Source organism: Wolffia australiana, chromosome 19 (genome assembly GCF_029677425.1).
Source record: "Wolffia australiana isolate 7733 chromosome 19, ASM2967742v1".
Classification (NCBI taxonomy): Eukaryota; Viridiplantae; Streptophyta; class Magnoliopsida; order Alismatales; family Araceae; genus Wolffia; species Wolffia australiana.
In genome coordinates this window covers 3,805,099-3,823,083 of record NC_135853.1, presented here as the reverse complement: position 1 = coordinate 3,823,083, position 17,985 = coordinate 3,805,099, and the positions used below count along the sequence as shown (strand labels likewise).

The 17,985-nt window shown below is 43.2% G+C and overlaps 1 protein-coding gene and 1 long non-coding RNA gene across 2 annotated transcripts; one reads left to right on the top strand and one right to left on the bottom strand.

Annotated features, from left to right (window-relative positions):
• The first annotated feature begins 12,504 nt into the window (after positions 1-12,504).
• LOC144715736 (aldehyde dehydrogenase family 3 member F1-like) lies at positions 12,505-15,915 on the top strand. The gene is made up of 10 exons (XM_078590709.1): positions 12,505-12,825; positions 13,634-13,702; positions 13,780-13,876; positions 14,011-14,217; positions 14,318-14,442; positions 14,532-14,636; positions 14,772-14,944; positions 15,135-15,225; positions 15,303-15,452; positions 15,587-15,915. Exons 1-10 carry the CDS (start codon positions 12,634-12,636, stop codon positions 15,818-15,820), a joined length of 1,443 nt encoding a protein of 480 aa, XP_078446835.1. The 5' UTR covers positions 12,505-12,633; the 3' UTR covers positions 15,821-15,915.
• Positions 13,689-14,132, bottom strand: LOC144715737 (uncharacterized). Its single transcript, XR_013584724.1, has 2 exons — positions 14,004-14,132; positions 13,689-13,896 (listed from the first exon to the last, which is right to left on the bottom strand). It is a non-coding gene; the product is annotated as an uncharacterized LOC144715737 (long non-coding RNA).
• Positions 15,916-17,985: the final 2,070 nt, after the last annotated feature.

Sequence of the window (17,985 nt, the reverse complement as noted above, 5' to 3'; positions counted from 1 at the left end):
TTGATTGCATCTGCCCCGATTGACAGAAACAGGAAGTTCAAAGGAGATGCCCGATCTCAATGATGATAATGCACTTTGCGCTTTTCTCTTTTTGCCATAAGTATAAATGTGTTATCTTTTATCGAGGCAGGCAAGGAAGATAGACTATGAGCACGATGTATGCAGACATGGCTTATTCAACCATGAAAGATCATCTTTACTGTCCAGAAAAAATATCAATGTGGAAACAACAAATAAAGTCCAGCTCGAGTCTCTTGAAGTTAATGGTGACATAAAGTTGATTGATATAGGATTGCGTATATAATTAATGAAAAACATAAATTTTGAGTCTTTCCAGTGATAAAGTATTTCAAATTTTGGAACATGATGCTGATGTTGAAAACATCCCATTTTATAGTTTTCTCGACTGAGAACCAAATTATTGTCTAAAAGTTGAAGTGCTCATAACAACAAGATGCTTCACCAACAATTATACGATGGATAGATAAAAATAGAGTAAATGAAAGTACAGGCACACATACACACATATGCACACACATAAACATATGCACACACATGAACATGCATGAACACACATGCACACACATACATACATACAAACTGATAACATGCAATTTATAAGATTAATTAAATTCATATTGCCTTCATATTTTCAATAAAATGACTTGACTTGCATGTTTTCATTGTAAAACTAAAATAAATTTCTCCTGAGTTTTGTGATGTTTACTGATTTTTATGGATTTTTTTGCATTTATCTAGTAGAGCACATGAAGAAAAAGGCCTTTAAACTTCTCTCTCTATGTTTTGTGGCATAAATCTCCAATTTTATTAAAGTATTTGGTATTTTAACTTATTTTAGAAGAATAGATGAATTTTTTCCCAATTTTTCAGGTGAAATAGGAGCCGATGGGGACATATCCTAGTATTTCTTAGACCTCTACCCAAATAAAATTTTGCGAAAGCAGTGGGGTTTTTCTGCAAATTTCATGGAGAGATAGAGAAGGCCAAAAGAATCAAACCCCTTAGATTGCTCCAGATTCAAACCTTAATATCTAAATATCCAAATATTAGATTAAGCTCAAATTTTGAGGAAACCATATCTAAAATTTGAGGGCTATTTCTTCAGTGTACCCTCTTTCCATCTGTATTGATGAGAAGAGTCCCATAACTAAAGAAAATTAAGGAAAACTTAGGGGGAAAGTAAAATTGTCTCACCCCTGTACCCTAGTTATAAAGTCCTAAATTTCTCTCTTTTTCAATCTTGGATGCTCGACCACAGTCTACATTCAAAGGTTAGTTCTCCTTAGGTTAGCTTTTGTCATGGTATTCATTCGATTTTAGTTTCCTTCATTGATCTTTATTTGTGTTCTCCAAAATTGCCCACGCTAGGGCGACCTGTACTACCCCTTGTTTTGGTTCAATATGGAAGTTGGCTAGTGATGAAATTCTATTATTATAAAAAAGAATACTTTAAAAATTAGATGGATTATATATTCCTTTATTTCCTCTAAATCCCAACACTCTTCACCAACCGTTATTGTTTTAAAACTGTATATCAGTAATCTCGTTATCTCATTAAACTTCTGATTCTGGATCTTCTTTGGAGGACAATGTTGAATGAAGAGAGGAGCTATATTATATTCATAATATCTCATCTCTCCTACCTCCCTACTCTCAATTATTTTCCCTTATGATCTCTAAGGATCTACCCTTTTATTTAGAAAGTAAATCAATATACATCAGTCCTATTTAATCTTGGAGACCTGATATTCCTAAAGATCATATCTAATCAATATTAAATATACTAAAACTCATTAGTTAGCTTGAATTAAATCCTTGAACTCTGCATCCCTGTTGACTACCCCTCTATGCAGCATTTGCATCTTAAAATAGAGGGTTCATTATAAATATTATTATATTATTTGTTTACAAACAATGATAGTAATTAACCTAGCTAATTACAAGAAAAATAAGCTTATCACATACTCACAGACATACATATACACAAACAAACACAAACACACACACTTACATTCATGAGTATGTGTTAAATCCTTGCATAGCCAGAAAGATAAACCTAAATATATGATAAATGCAGTCAATGATGGAAAGGCCTGTAGGACGAATGATGGACAACATTTTTGGATTGACAAAACGGGAGTGAATGGACTTCCTTTCAGTCATCTGTCCAAAAAATTTCAGTTCGTCCATTTTCATCCGTTTGTACTTTGTCATCGTAACAACTCCATCATCACTCCCTTTTCCTCATTCGTTCATTTCAACAAATGACACTGACAATGGAAAGATGATGATAGAGATAGATTGAGAGAGAGGGAGAGAGACAGGGAGAGGGAGGAAGGGAGAGATGGAGGGAGAAATCTAGAGGGAGTGATCGAGAGAAAAAGAGGGAGAGGAAGGGAGGAAGCGGTCAAAAGGGAGAGAGAGAGAGAGAGAGAGAGAGAGAGAGAGAGAGAGAGAGAGAGAGAGAGAGAGAGAGAGAGAGAGATGGAGGGAGGGAGGGAGGGAGGGAGAGGAATAGGGACAGAGGGGAAAGGAAGGGGGAGTGAGGGAGCGGAATAGGGAGAGGGAGTGATCTTGAGAGAGGGAGAGAGGGAGGAGTGATCGAGAGAGGGAGGGAGAGGAAGAGGTAGTGATCAAGAGAGAGGAAGAGAGGGAGAGAGAGTGATCGAGAGAGAGGACGAGACGAAGAGGGAGTGATCAAGAGAGAGAACGAGAGGGAGAGGGAGTGATCGAGAGAGAGGATGAGAGGGAGAGAGAGTGATCGAGAGAGAAGACGAGAGGGAGAGGAAGGGGACGTGATAGAGAGAGGGAGAGGAAGGGAAAGCGATAAAGAGAGAGAGGGAGAGGATATTGGGATAGAATCCCAACTGCCACTCCTTGGCAGCACAGGTTCTGGTGGGAGAGAACAAGGGAGAAGAAGGAAGAAAAAACCAAAGAGAAGAAACCCTCGGTCTAGAAAAATAGTGTTCAACACTGTTCCTTTTATCGAAGGAACTTTATGTAAGAAGTGAGAGCATGCTGAGCGTAAAATAATAAATGTGTGGGACCAAGTCAAGGTTAAACCCTTCAATGTCCCCCTTGATCTTGCAGTCTTTTCCCACAGACGCTTCAAACTCCCAACTTCACACACGGCTCCACGAACTTCAGTCGTCTGAGAGCATTCATGAATATGTCAGCCAGTTGATCTTTTGAGCTGACATGGTGCACACTTACTTTACCTTATTCAATGTACTCCCTGATAAAATGAAATCTTGTGTCGATGTGCTTTGAGCGACTATGGTAGATGGGATTCTTTCCAAGGGCAATGGCAGATTTATTGTCAACCATCAATCTCACATGCTTCTGACTTTCTCCTTTTATTCTGGAATCAAACCTGGCCAACAAAATTCCTTGACACACCGTAGCAGTCATGGATATATACTCGGCCTCACAAGAAGAGAGAGCTACAATCTTCTACTTCTGGGAGGCTCAACTTATCAGATTTGGCCCGAGGATGAATGGCATACCATTGGTGCTCTTACGGTCATCAACATCTCCAACGTGGTCACTATTGCAATAGCAACCAGCTCTTGTTCTCCGACTGCTTTCTCATAACATAATACAAGGTCTAATGTTCCCTTGATATACCTCAAGAGCTTCTTCACTGCCGTCATGTGTTCAGCTGTCGGTCTCTACACATCCCTGTTTAGAATTCCCACATAATAATTTTAGTCAGGCCTGGTATGGGTCAAATACCTTAGGCTGCCGATCAGACTCCAGTACTCCGTGGAGTCAATGGGAGTGGACAAGCCTTCGATGATATATTTCTGTCTTGCTTCAAGTGGCGTAGGAACTGGGTTGCAATTCATCACCCCACTCTACTGTAGAATCTTCATTGCATGACCTTTCTGAATCAGTTTGATTTGCACATCTAACTGAATAACTTCTAGGCACAAGTAAGAGTTGAGCGATTCCAAGTTGCTCATCTCAAACATGTCCATCATCTCACCCTTGAACGCCTCAATGTGACAGCTCTCTAGCCAGGCCACATCAAGTCATCAACGTACACCCCACGAGCAATTGCACATCATTTGAAATCTTCATGTAGACTGCATGCTGCTGGACATTCCTGGTAAAACCAATGGAAATAAGAAAGTTGTCCAACTTGGTATACCATGCTCGCGGTGCTTGTCTTAGGCCATAAAAGGCCTTCTTCAGCTTCAGAACCATATGCTATGTGCCCCTCTTTATGAACCCCAGGGGTTGCTTCATGTACACTTCTTCTTTTATCTCTCCATTGAGAAAAGCTGACTTGACATCAAGATGATGCAAGTCCCATCATCCTTGTGCTGCTAGAGCCACCAAGACACGGATGGTGTCAATTCTTGCCACTGGCGCAAATACCTCCTCGAAGTCAACTCCAAATTTTCTGGATGTAGCCCTTAGTGACCAGTCTGGCCTTGTGTCTCACCATTTCTCCTTGTGAGTTATTCTTGAGCTTGAAAACCCAATTAAGGCTGATCATCTTACAGCCTTTAGGTTAATTCACCAGCTCCCATGACTGGTTCTTCTGAATGGAGTCCATCTCTTCCTTCATGGCACGTCTCCAAACCTCCTCCTTGGAAGCTTCTAGAGGTTTTCTGGTTCCCCCTCTATCACCAAGCAGTCTTCTTGGTCAAGGTGAATTTGCTCGGTGTCTTCATAAACTCGACGTAAATTTCTGAACCTCTTGGGCGAGTTATCTTCAAAAGTGAGAAGAGGACCTCTTTCCCATGGTTCAGGGCTCACTTAATGCGGAGGTGATGCAACATCAGCTTCCTCCACTGGTATCGCATCCACCTGACTATCACAATCGTTAGTTAACGTTGGAAAATCATGAGCGAACGGGGTACCTTGCTTCTTCTTCACTTCAGCGACATTCCAGTCCCACTTAGCATCTTCTTCAAAGATGATGCCTCTGCTCACATGAACCTTTCCACTTTTAGGGTCATATCAATGATATGCTTTGGACCCAATTTCATAACCGATGAAGACCATAGGCTTGCTTCGGTCATTCAACTTATTCAAGTGCACCCCAGCACTTTCACAAGACCTAGGAAGCCAAAAAGTCTAAGGTGTGCAACCTTAGGCTTTGACCCTATCCAAGATTCATATGGTGTAGCTCCTTCTAGACTTCTAATCGGAGCAGGGTTCATGAGGTACATGGCAGTGCTCACTACCTCTCCCCATAGCTTCTCCCATTCAACATAGATCGCACCATGGACATAATTTTCTGATTCCTTCTCTCAATGACACCATTCTGTTGCGGAGCATATGGTTCGTGACCTGTCTCTTTATCCCATGATTATCACAATAAGCTGAAAACTCTATTGAAGCAAACTCTCCTTGATTAGTCCTGAGAACTTTGACCTTTACATTCTTCCCGTCTTTTGTGATCTCCTTGAACTTTGTGAAAGCGCCAAGAGCTTCAGATTTCTTCAGCAATGCAACATAAGTGAGTCGACTAAAATTATCAGCAATCAACATAAAATAAGAATTACCACCCCATTTTGACAAAGTGATTGGACCACATAAGTCAACGTGCAGCAACTCAAGTGGTGTCTTTGCTCTATATGTTGATGAAGATAGAAATGGAGCTCTCGAATGCTTTCCTGCTATGGAACTTTGACATAACTGGTCTAGAGGTGGTAGAGAGGGTAATCCTTTGACCATCTCTCGATCAGCTAATAACTTCAATGCTTGGTGGTTGAGATGCCTATAGCACTTATGCCATACTCGGGCAGAAACATCAACCGAAACAAAACACCCTCCGTAGTGTTAAACTTCAACATATATAAATGACCATTCGTCTTCTTTACACAAGCCACCAGTCTCCTTTGCTCATCGTATATGATCAAATGTCCACACTCCATCACAGTCTTGCAACCTTGTTCATGAAGCTGCCCTATACTCAAAATGTTAGAGTGTAATTCAGGGATAAAGAGAGTGTAGTATGATGCTTCTTCTGCCTTGAATATCCACCTTCGACCCGCCACCAAAGCAAAAATGGCCAAGGTGAGCTTCTTCTGGCTGATAAAATAGACTTCTCATGCTCGTCATATGGTTGCTGGTCCCCATGTCGAGGTACCACATATCTGGCATCGGAGGATCTCCCTCACTCCCCTTGAGTAGTGCATGCTCTAGAGGCTCTGTCATCGTCATCAGCAAGGCCGACTCTCCCTTCTCGTCGGCATTGGCTAAATTTTCCTTCTCCTATTTCTTGTAGATGCGGCATTCAAAAGAAAAATGCCCAAATTTCTCACAATTGTAACATTTAATTTTTTACTTATCTTGAGGTATGTAGTCATCGTCTTTGCTCTATCCATTGCCATCACTGTTTCGGCCATGACCTCTTCCTTTGCCGCACCCACGTCCATGCCCATGTGAGTTTTTATCTTCATCTTTCTTCTTACCCTTTCTGATAGCTCTCGCTAACAGAACTTGCTCCTCTCTTCTTGATTGGCGATTCTTCAACTTGTCTTCATGTATTTTGAGTGATCCCACTGCTTCTTCCAATGTCATTGACTCCATATCCCAATATTGCTAAAGAGAGGATGTAATAGAGTCAAATTTTGCCGGAGTAGCTTGAAGTAGCTTGGCCACCACGTCTCCTTCTAACTTATCTCCCATGGTCCTTAGCTGAGTGACAACCTTGGAAAGCTTCCCTCCAAAGTCAACTACAGGCTTATCTTCTTCCATGATGAGCAGCTTGAACTCGCATTTGAGGGCTTGCAATCTAGCCTTCTAAACACAAGCAGCACCCTAGTTCTTCATCTTCAACATCATCCACATCTCCTTGGTCGTCAGCTTGCTATCCATCTGAGCCAATATCCCATCAGATATTTGACTACGCTTGCCGATCCTTCTTTTGGGTCATCATCTCTACCTCAATGGCTTCCCATAAGCCATTATTCTCCAATAGAACTTGCATTTTCATAGCACATAGGGAATAGTTCTGCTTGGAGAGAATGGGGAAACCATCTCCAGTCTCGACCAATGACCTGGGCATCACGACAGAGGTTCCAGAAGACTCACCTTATGCTGAAGATATCCCACCAGCTTGCGAGGCAGATTCACCAGCCCGTCGTGGCATGGATCTGCTCCTGCTTCCTCCTTGGACCATACTTCAGGCTCTGATACCAACTGTTGGGATAAAATCCTAGCTGCCACTCCATGACAGCACAAGTTCTGGTGGGAGAGAACAAGGGAGAAGAAGAAGGAAGAAAAAACAAATAGAAGAAACCCATGTTCTAGAAAAATAGTGTTCAACATTGTTCCTTTTATCAAAGGAACTTTAAGTGGGAAGTGAGAGAGTGCTGAGCCGGAAATAAAAAATGAATGGGACCCAGTCAAGGTCAAACCCCACAGAGGAAGCAATCGAGAGAGAGTGGGAGAGGGAGAGGGAGCGATAGAGAGAGAGGGAGAGGAAGAGGAAGGGATAGAGATATAGAGGGAGAGGGAGAGGAAGAAAGAGAGAGGGGGAGAGGGAGAGGAAGCAATAGAGAGAAGTAGAGGGAGAGGAAGCAATCGAGAAAGAGAGAAGGAGAGGGAGAGGGAGCAATAGGGGAAGCGATCAAGAGAGAAAGGGAGAGGGGGAGAGAGGGAGATGGAGTAATCGCGACAGAGAGAAAGTCGGGAAGGAAGTGATCGAGGGAGAGAGAGTAAGGGAGGGGAAGAGGAAGCGATCGGGACAGAGAGAGAGAGAGGGAGAGAGAGAAAGGGAGGGGGAGCAATCTAGAGAGGGAAAGAGGGAAAGGAAGTGATGGGGAGAGAGAGGGAGAGGGAGTAATCGAGAGAGAGAAATAGGGAAAGGAAGTGATAGGGAGAGAGAGTGAGAGGGAGTAATCGAGAGAGAGAAAGAGGGAATGGAAAGGAAGGACACAGCTTGACCAAAGTTCGGTCAGACCGAACCGAATGGGACCGCCGGTCAACCTTTTTAGGGCTGACTGAACCTTTCGATCCAGTTCGCACATCTAACCGAAACGAAGACCGTTACTCTCTCTCTCTCTCTCACCTGCACCCTCTCTCCCTCTCTCTCTTTCGTCCTCTCTCCCTCTCCTGCTTGTTCTCTCTCTCTCTCTCTGTCATCCTCTTTCCCTCTTGCTTGTGCGTTCTCTTTCCTTCTCTCTCTCTCGTTATCTTGTTGTCTCTCTCGCTCTCCCTCTCGTTCTCTTTCACTCTCTCCCGTTCGTTCTCTTTCTCTCTCTTTCTCTCCTTCTGTTCAGGTTTCACTCTCCGTCTTGTTCGCTCTCCCTCCCTCCCTACCTTTCGCCCTCTGTCCCGTTCTCACTCTCTCCCTCTCGTTTGCTTTCCCTCTATCCGTCTCCCTATCTCATTCTTTCCTTCTCTTTCGGCCACCCTCTCTCCCTCTCTGCTTCCTCTCTTCCTCACTCTTTCACCCGATCTTCCTTTCTCTCTCCCTCTCTCTCCCCCTCTCTCTTCTGGTCTTACTCTCTCTCTCTCATTTGGTGTCCATCCCTCGCTTCCTCTTTCCATGGCTCTCGTTCTCATTCTCTTCCACTCACTTTCTTTCCCTCTATCACTCTCTCTATCTCATTCTCTCCCCCTCTCTCACCTTCTCTCCCTGTCTCCCTCACCTCCTCTCTCTATCTCGTTCTCTCCCTCTCTCTCTCACCCTCTCTCCCGATCTCCCTCTCCACCTCTCTCTATCTTGTTCTCTCCCTCTCTCTCTCACCCTCTCTCCCGATCTCCTTCTCCACCTATCTCTATCTTGTTCTCTCCTTCTCTCTATCCCCCTCTCCCCCGCTCTCCCTCTCCCCCGCTCTCCCCCTCCTCCCTCTCTCACTCTCTCAGGCAGCTTTCCCTCTCCTCCTGTCTCCCTATCTCTCAAGTCCCTCTCTCCCGCACTCCCTCTCTCTCAAGGCCATCTCTCTCGCGCCCTTTCTTGATTTCTCCCTCTCTCATGATCTCCCCCTCCTCTCTCTCAAGGCCCTCTCTCCTTATCTCCCCCTCTCTCAAACTCTCTCCTGCTCTCCCTCTCTCTCAAGTCCTCTCGTTCTCTCTCCCACTTTTTGTCACCCTCTCTCTCTCCCTCTGTCTGTCACCATCTCTCCTGCTCTTACTCTCTGCCTCTTTCCATCTAGCCCTCTCTTTCACTCGCCCTCTCTTTTGCTCTCTCTCTCTTTTGCTCTCTCTCTCTCTCATTCTTTCTCACACACTCTCTTCCTCTCATCTCTCTATTGAACTCCCTCCCTCTCGCTGCTCCCTCTCCCTCTTTCCCCCTCACTTCCCTCTCTCTCTCTTTTTCTCTCTTTCCCTCTCATCCTATGGTATTCTCTCTGCCTTAGCACTATCTCAGTGCCACTCTCTCCCTCTCTCATTCACACACTCTTTCATTATCCCCCTCTCACTCTCTCATTATTAACCACTGCTTCAGCACCAGAGGTGACATTAAATGCAGTTAGATGACCAAATCAACTTAACATTAACTAGTCAACATGACCCACCAGAGACCCGACCAAACTGAGATCGGACCATGTCCTTTCCTAGAAGTGATAGGAAGAGAGAGTGAGGGAGACGAAGAACGATCGAGAAACAAAGACAGAGAGGGAGACGGAAAGGGAGAGGGAGTGGGGAGAGAGAGAGAGAGAGAGAGAGAGAGAGAGAGAGAGAGAGAGAGAGAGAGAGAGAAGGAGAGGGAAAGGGAAAGGGAAAGGGAGTGATCAAGAGAGATAGGGGGAGAAGGAAAGGGAGTGCTAAAGAGAGAGAGATAGGGAGAAGGAAAGGGAGTGATAAAGAAAGAGAGAAAGGAAGAAGGAAAGGGCGTGCAAGAGAGGGAGAGGGAGAGGGAGAGGAAGTGATCGACAGAGAGAGAGAGAAAGGGAAAGGGAGTTATCGAGAGAGAGAGAGAGACGGAGAGGGAAAGTGAGTGATCGAGAGAGAGAGAGAGAGGGAGAGAGGGAGAGAGAGAGAGAGGGAGAGAGATCGAGAGAGAGATAGAGAGAGAGAGAGGGAGAGATCTAGAGAGAGAGAGGGAGAGAGAGAGAGAGAGAGAAAGAGAGAGAGAGAGAGGGAGAGAGAGAGAGAGAGAGAGAGAGAGAGAGAGAGGGAGAGGGAGAGGGAGAGGAAGAGGGAGAGGGAGAGATCGAGAGAGATAGAGAGGGAGAGGGAGAGATGGAGAGAGAGATAGAGAGAGAGAGAGAGAGGGAGAGGGAGAGATCGGAGAGAAAGAGAGAGGAGAGGAGAGATCGAGAGATCGAGAGAGAGAGAGAGAGAGAGGGAGATATAGAGAGAGAGAAAGAGAGAGAGAGAGAGAGGGAGAGGGAGAGATCGGAGAGAAAAAGAGAGGGAGAGAGCGAGAGATCGAGAGAGAGAGAGGGAGAGGGAGAGATCGAGAGAGAGATGGACAGAAAGAGAGGGAGAGAGAGAGAACGAGAGATCGAGAGAGAGGGAGAGGGAGAGAGAGGGAGAGGGAGAGAGAGGGAGGGAGAGGGAGAGAGAGAGGGAGAGGGAGAGGGAGAGATAGAGAGAGAGAGAGAGGGAGAGGGAGAGAGAGAGAGAGAGAGAGAGAGAGAGGGAGAGATCGAGAGAGAGGGAGAGGGAGAGATGGAGAGGGAGAGAGAGCGAGAGCGAGAGAGAGAGGGAGAGGGAGAGGGGGAGACAGAGAGAGAGAGAGGGGGTGAACGAGAGAGAGGGAGGGATGGAAGCGATCGAGCGAGCGAGCGAGAGAGAGAGAGAGAGAGAGAGAGAGAGAGAGAGAGGGAGAGAGAGAATGAGATATGAAGAGGGAGTGATCGAGAGAGAGGGAGGGATAGAAGCGATCCACAGAGAGAGAGAGGGAGAAGGAGCGGGAGAGGAAGCGATTGAGAGAGAGAGAGCGGGAAGGGAGAGGGAGCAAGAGAGAGAGAGAGAGAGAGAGAGAGAGAGAGAGAGAGGGAGAGGAAGCAATCGAGAGATAGAGGGAGAGGGAGAGGGAGCGAGCGAGAGAGAGAGAGAGAGATAGGGAGAGTGGGAGAGGAGGCGATTCAGAGATAGAGGGAGAGGGAGAGGGAGGGGGGACGATCGATCGATCGATTGATCGAGAGAGAGAGAGAGAGAGAGAGAGAGAGAGAGAGAGAGAGAGAGAGAGCAATTATTGTGTTTGGAACAGGTCCCCTAACCTTTGACGACGCCGATTATCGAGAAGCTTTATTAGGAGACCCACAGACTCGACGGGTAAGGAATATCCAGACAACTATTCCGGAAAAAAATAAAATGTCTGGATGAACTCCCCGACCTAAAATCATTAATAATTCCTCAATCCTAGTTCCCATCCAGAATTAAATATTTATTGGATCATGATCCAACTTGGTATGGCAAATCTTGCCCATTATTGCGCCATCGTAATCAGGTCATTCTGAATCCAATTTTATTTCAATAAGTATAACGTAGTGGACCAACATAAAATCAATTACAAAGGAAAGAGAAAATTTAAAGTGGCTGGTGTAATAAACTTCACTGGTTGGACGCGATATGGTTCCATGAGTTACGCTTGGCAGACAGAGTATAGATGTTTATAAGGGGGTCGATGGTGGCATGCTATTCAATCCTTTGTTTCTTTTTATCTCTATGTTAAAACCCAGGATAAAGGCTTCTCTCTCCAGAAGTGATTCCTCAGATTCATTTTGATCAAGCGATACCCACAAATCCGTGACGATGGTAAATGACAGCTTGTGATAAGTTCAAGTCGTGCAAGACAGGAAAGGAGAGAGTACTCCATTTTTTCTATAGCATTAGGACTCATAATTAGAGCAATAAATAGCATGATTGAATAGCTTTTACCGCTTTCAGAGCAGTCTTATAATGCAAGCCGGATTTCATCTGAATAATGTGACAGGTCAGAGGAAGACTTTAAGAAGGGGAAAAAATGACAGAGGAAGACGAAGAGGGTTTCTTGAAATTATCGATTGTTCAACATGCAAACAGGCCAGAAGCTGATGCCCATGCTATGAGAGGGTCTTTTTCGAGCAGTTAGGCAGTTGGTTGCTGGGAGAAGTCAATGCTAGACGATACCCCTGAAGCTCTCAGCGTGGTTGGGTGAGAGTGCCTTTCCATCAAGGGTAGCTGGACCGTCCTTTCCTACTGCTTTAATTGAAAGGCAGGAGGTAAGAGGAATAAAAGGATACCCATGAACTGGAGACGAGTTAAACTTCACTGTTCTTTCGCTTGTATTTCCAGATTCATGGGATCTTGGTGTATGATCTCTCACGTAAATGTATGTATAATTGTATGTGGCCATCCGTCTAAGTTCTTATTCCAGATCTCGAAGTGAGTGGACGGACTAAAGAGGATAAATTCTCTCAAATAAGAGAAAGCTAGTTACATTTAGTTTATGAAGGTATTTTTCATTTATGAAAAATCGACTCCATCGACCGTTCGAAACTTATCGTAATTACAAAAATATATCGTTGCCAACGATACCCGAATTAGTTTCCCACAAGATATGTCAAATTTAACTATTAAATAGAGAATCAAAGGCAGCTGGTTAATCAAGGAAATGCGTAGGTGTCGGCAGTAGGCTTCCCCTCCTTGAATGGAGCAAACGGGACGCTAGTTAAATAGGATTGCATCAATTTTGGAAGAGAGGGAGACGAAATGGAGAAGCAGATAGACACGGCGCAGGCAGAGCTGCGAGAAACATTCAGAGGAGGGAAGACCAGGAATCCCAAGTGGAGGAAATCTCAGCTGAAGGCGCTACTTAAGTTTATCAAAGATGATGAAGAAGAGATTTGCCAAGTTCTTCACCAGGATCTTGGAAAACCGTCTGCAGAATGCTTCAGGGATGAGGTCAGCTTGGTTCCCATAATTTATAGTTTTATGTTATATTTAGAAGCTTATATCATATTCCGTCATTAACCTTCGTGAGAGAAATATTTCATGGATTATATTTTGTGGGTCTTGCTCCTTCACATTCTCTCACATTTCCAATTTTAAGTGCCGCCGGGTTTTACCGTATCATACGACAGTTTGGAAGAGAATTTGGAAGTGACTGATATAATGCATTTCACCGTTCTTACTTCGGCATAAGCTGCGCCTGAAGGACTGTCTGAACTAGTTAACGATTCCACTACTCGGGTGTGAGTTCTATTCAATCTTATACTTTCAAGCATATCTCATGCTTCTTCACACACTGAAGAACTCATGAAAAATTGTGTAGTTTACCAAATACATGATGGAATAATAATGATACAAGATCTTCATCTTATTCTTGTTCGTGGCTCACCTCTACTTAGGCTGTCTTCCAGATCGGAGTCCTAATGAAATCAATCAATTATTCTCTAGAAAATCTTGAAAAATTCACACACTGAAGAACTCATGAAAAATTGCGTATTTTACTAAATACTTGATGGAATAATAATGATACAAGTTCTTCATATTTTTCTTCTTCGTGGCTCACCTATACTTCGGCTATCTTGCCGATCGGAGTCCTAATGAAATCAATCAATTATACTCTAGAAAATCTTGAAAAATTCACACACTGAAGAACTCATGAAAAATTGCGTAGTTACTAAATATTTGATGGAATAATAATGTTACAAATCCTTCATATTATTATTCTTCTTCGTGGCTCACCTCTACTTCGGCTGTCTCGCAGATCGGAGTCCTAATGAAATCAATCAATTATACTCTAGAAAATCTTGACAGCTGGATGGCGCCAAAGAGCGTATGCCCTCTTATCGACGTTTCCTTAAATTCTAATAATTCCATGATAATGACAAGGTTTAATACATTGACGTGCAGGCTCCCGTGCCTTTAATGGCCCTCCCCACTTCAGCCCAGCTGGTCCCCGGGCCTCTAGGACTTGTCCTTATCTTCTCTTCCTGGAACTTTCCATTCTGTTAGTGCTTCCACTTTGTTCTAGAATAATAAAATAACATGAAAATGAAAACAATCTTATGAAGAAAACGATATTTATAAGAAAATTTTATAAAATTAAGAACATAATAATGAATAGATGTCTCAACTTTGCAGGTCTGGCCTTGGATCCGTTGGTGGGTGCCATTGCAGCCGGCAACACTGCAGTCATCAAGCCCTCTGAGCATGCTCCATCTACCTCAGCCTTTCTGGCCAAGAAAATCCCCATGTACCTTGATAGCTCCGCCGTTAGGGTTTTTGAAGGAGGACCAGACATGGGGGAGCTGCTCATGTCCAAGAAATGGGATCACGTCTTTTTCACTGGTGGGTACATTACATTTAAAGAAACCTTCATATTATCTTCATTACTACGCCTTTTTATAGAATCATTTATCCATAACTCACTAAACGCTGAAAACTGCAGGAGGTCAAAATGCAGGTAAGTGTATAATGTCGGCAGCGGCGAAGAATTTAACTCCTGTCACGTTGGAGTTGGGTGGGAAATGCCCTGCCATTCTTGATGCACTTTCCAGCGAGAGAGAGTTTAATGTAAGTCAATCTTCCTGTGAGTTTATACATAGTGGTCACTATCTCCGTAAATAAATTTCACGGCGAGTGGTGTTTATTATCTAATGAAGATTGCCATAAGACGGATAACGAACGCTAAGTGGGGACTATGCTGTGGCCAAATATGCATCGGCGTTGACTATCTCCTTATTGAAGAGAAACATGTGCAATCTGCGGTAAACTCAAAGCCCCAAAACTCTCCTACTCTTATCTACTACAAACTCGCGGTTCAATTTCAGTACAAAATTGCACGGGATACGGTAAACTTTAAATCATACTGTGTATAATACCGCGTTTATGTTGGTTCCCAGATTGAATTACTGAAGAAGAAGATCAAATCCTACTACGGAAACGACCCTCAGAAGATCGGAAGCATGTCAAGGATTGTAAACAAACACCATTTTACAAGGTTGAGAGGAATGCTGGAAGAACCAGGAGTTGCTTCAACAGTGGTCCATGGAGGATTCATGGACGAAAGTAACCTGTTAGTCTCCCATTTTATTTATTTTCATTCTGAGGCAACCTAATTATCTGTAAATATTTCTAAATAGAGTTCTAAACCTACGTACCTAATACATTCCTACCCATTTAATTTCCTAACAACATTTATACGAAATTATATTTCTCTCATAAATAAAATAGAAAACAGCCTAACAGAATATCTTCATACGCAGTTATATTGAGCCTACGATTCTCCTAAATCCGCCTCTTGAATCTGGGCTAATGACAGAAGAGATCTTTGGCCCGTTGCTTCCAATTATAACAGTAAGTCCAATGAATGACTCAAAACCCTTCCCGCTTGCTCCAAGCTTCATCCTTTTGCTCTCAACTTCTATTATCAGGTGAACAAGATCGAAGACAGCATAGATTTTGTCAACTCGCGGCCCAAGCCTCTGGCCCTTTATGCATACACCAACAATAAGGATTTTAAGAAAAGAATACTCGCGGAAACATCATCTGGAAGCCTAACCTTCAATGATTCTATAGTCCAGGTAACACGGAAAAGTACTTGCTGTTTATTCTTTTTCTACTCTTAAACAAGTAATAAAGTAAGAATGAAGATTGACCTTTATTTCCTTCGAGATAAATGAAGTGATGAACTATTCTCTTGTGTGCCTGATTTTAGTTCATCGTGGACACCTTGCCATTTGGAGGAGTGGGCCAAAGCGGCTTTGGTAGATACCATGGAAAGTTCTCATTTGACACGTTCAGCCACGAGAAGGCGGTCTTAACCAGGAATCTCTTGCTGGAGTTTAGCTTTGGCGTCCCTCCATGGAACAAGCAGAAGGTAAACATTCTCAGATCAGCGTATAAGTACGATTACTTCAATCTGATATTGAAGCTTCTTGGGTTGAAGTGATATGGTTCTTATCAGGGAAGATGGATCCTTATTTATGAACTTGAACTATGGTACCAAAGGCTTGCGTCAGAAAATTTGTTTCATTTTCGGAATAACTTATCTTGTGGTTTAATGATTACGAGGTGAAATATAGAAGTAATAGCAAATAATATTACGCCCGACTGTCTAGTTAGGTAACTGGAGCATCTGTTAGGTATATTGTACCATTGAACCCCAAGAGTTTTTTGCACGCTAAAATGGGAAGAAAAAATTTGAGGTACTTAACTTTAGGGAAGGACACTGTCCAGTCTTGGTCCTATTCTACCAAAAACCAAGACCTAGACCTGAATTTAGGTCCCGTCTCAGCCTTGGTCCAGTCTTGATCCAGTAAGGTTGACTAGTAAATGTGAAGGTCAATGTCAGGTTGACTTGGTCATCTCACCGCATCTAACTAGGCTTCATCTGAATGTTCGATAATGAGAGAGAGAGAGGGAGAGAAAAAGACCGAGAGGAATATAATTAGAGAGTGAAAGAGTGGGAGAATAATAGAGGGAGAGATTGAGAGAGTTAGAGGGGAGAGAATGAGAGAGAGAGAGGGGGAGGGAGGGAGGGAGAGAGAGAGAGAGAGAGAGAGAGATTGAGGGAGAGAGAGAGAGAGAGAAAGGGAGGGAGGGAGGGAGAGAGAGAGTGAAAGAGAGAGAGAGAAAGGGAGGGAGGGAGGGGGAGAGAGAGTGAAAGAGAGAGAGAGAGAGGGAGAGAGGGAGGGAGAGAGAGAGAGAGAGAGAGGGAGAGAGGGACGGGAGAGAGAGAGAGAGAGAGAGAGGGAGGGAGGGAGGTAGATAATAAGAGAGTGAGAGAGGGAGAGAAAAAGACTGAGAGTAATATAATTAGAGAGTGAAAGAGTGGGAGAATAATAGAGGGAGAGATTGACAGAGTTAGAGGGGAGAGAATGAGAGAGGGAGAGGGAGAGTGAGAAAAAGATAATGAGAGTGATAGAGGGAGAGGGAGAGTGAGAAGAAGATAATGAGAGTGATAGAGGGAGAGGGAGAGGGAGAAGAAGATAATGAGAGTGATAGAGGGAGAGGGAGAGTGAGAAGAAGATAATGATAGTCATCGAGGGAGATAATGAGAGTGAGAAAAGGAGAGAGTCAGAGAAAGAGAGAGGGAGAGAGTGTGAGAATGATAGATGGAAATATTGAGAGAATGAGAGCGTCAAAGAGTGTGAGCATGTCATAGGGAGGGAGGGAGGGGCAGAGAGAGAGAGAGAGAGAGAGAGGGAGGGAGAGAAGGATACTAATAGGGGGAGACTGAGAAATCAAGACGGATATAAATTTTTGTTATATGGACAGTCTTCGGTCTGGTTCGACGTGCAAACTGGAACCAGGCCCTTTGGTCAGCCCTAAAAGGGCTCACCAATGGTCTGGTTCGTTGTGGTCTGACCAAAACTCGGTCAGACTTTGTCCTTCCTATACTTATTCAAACTCAAGACCTATAAATGATCAACATTTTCAATGATTATAAGAGATACATGTGATACACAACTAGTTAAAAAAACACAAGCGGGTAGAAGGCAATTGGAGGACATATCCTCGTCAGTGTCACTATATATGAGAATTTTTAAAATTGCTATCAAGGGTTGAGAAATTTTTGAACGGATAAAAATATATCCATTACCAGTGAATTTTATAACTGGTGACTGAAGATGTGTATGATGTGAACTAATTTAACTAAATGAAGCAAAAAATTGAACAAATGAAGCAAAAAATGGGACCTTAATATCATTGTCAATATGAAATAAAAACCCTAAATGAACCAGTAAGTTTTATTCTAAATATATATGCTTCAAACTAAAAGCAAGGATGTGATCACCCTTAGTAATCCTGATCAGATTTTCCGTGACAAATCTCATGTAATTAAATAAGAGTTGAGTCATATCACTCAAAACTTTGTCACTAGGATATCAGTAAATATTAAATGACTATATAAATTTCAAAGAAAATTTTCCGGCTGGTGGAAATGAAAATGTTACGTATAATCTTAATCTAAATTATTTTACAAAGCTGTTCAATCAGATAAAATTTTCACAATAACTTAATTCATTAGGCCGGGAAGAAACCTACAATCTTAATTCACAATAACTTAATATAGAGGTCAGATTGGACAAAACGTGGTTGGTTCTACCGCCA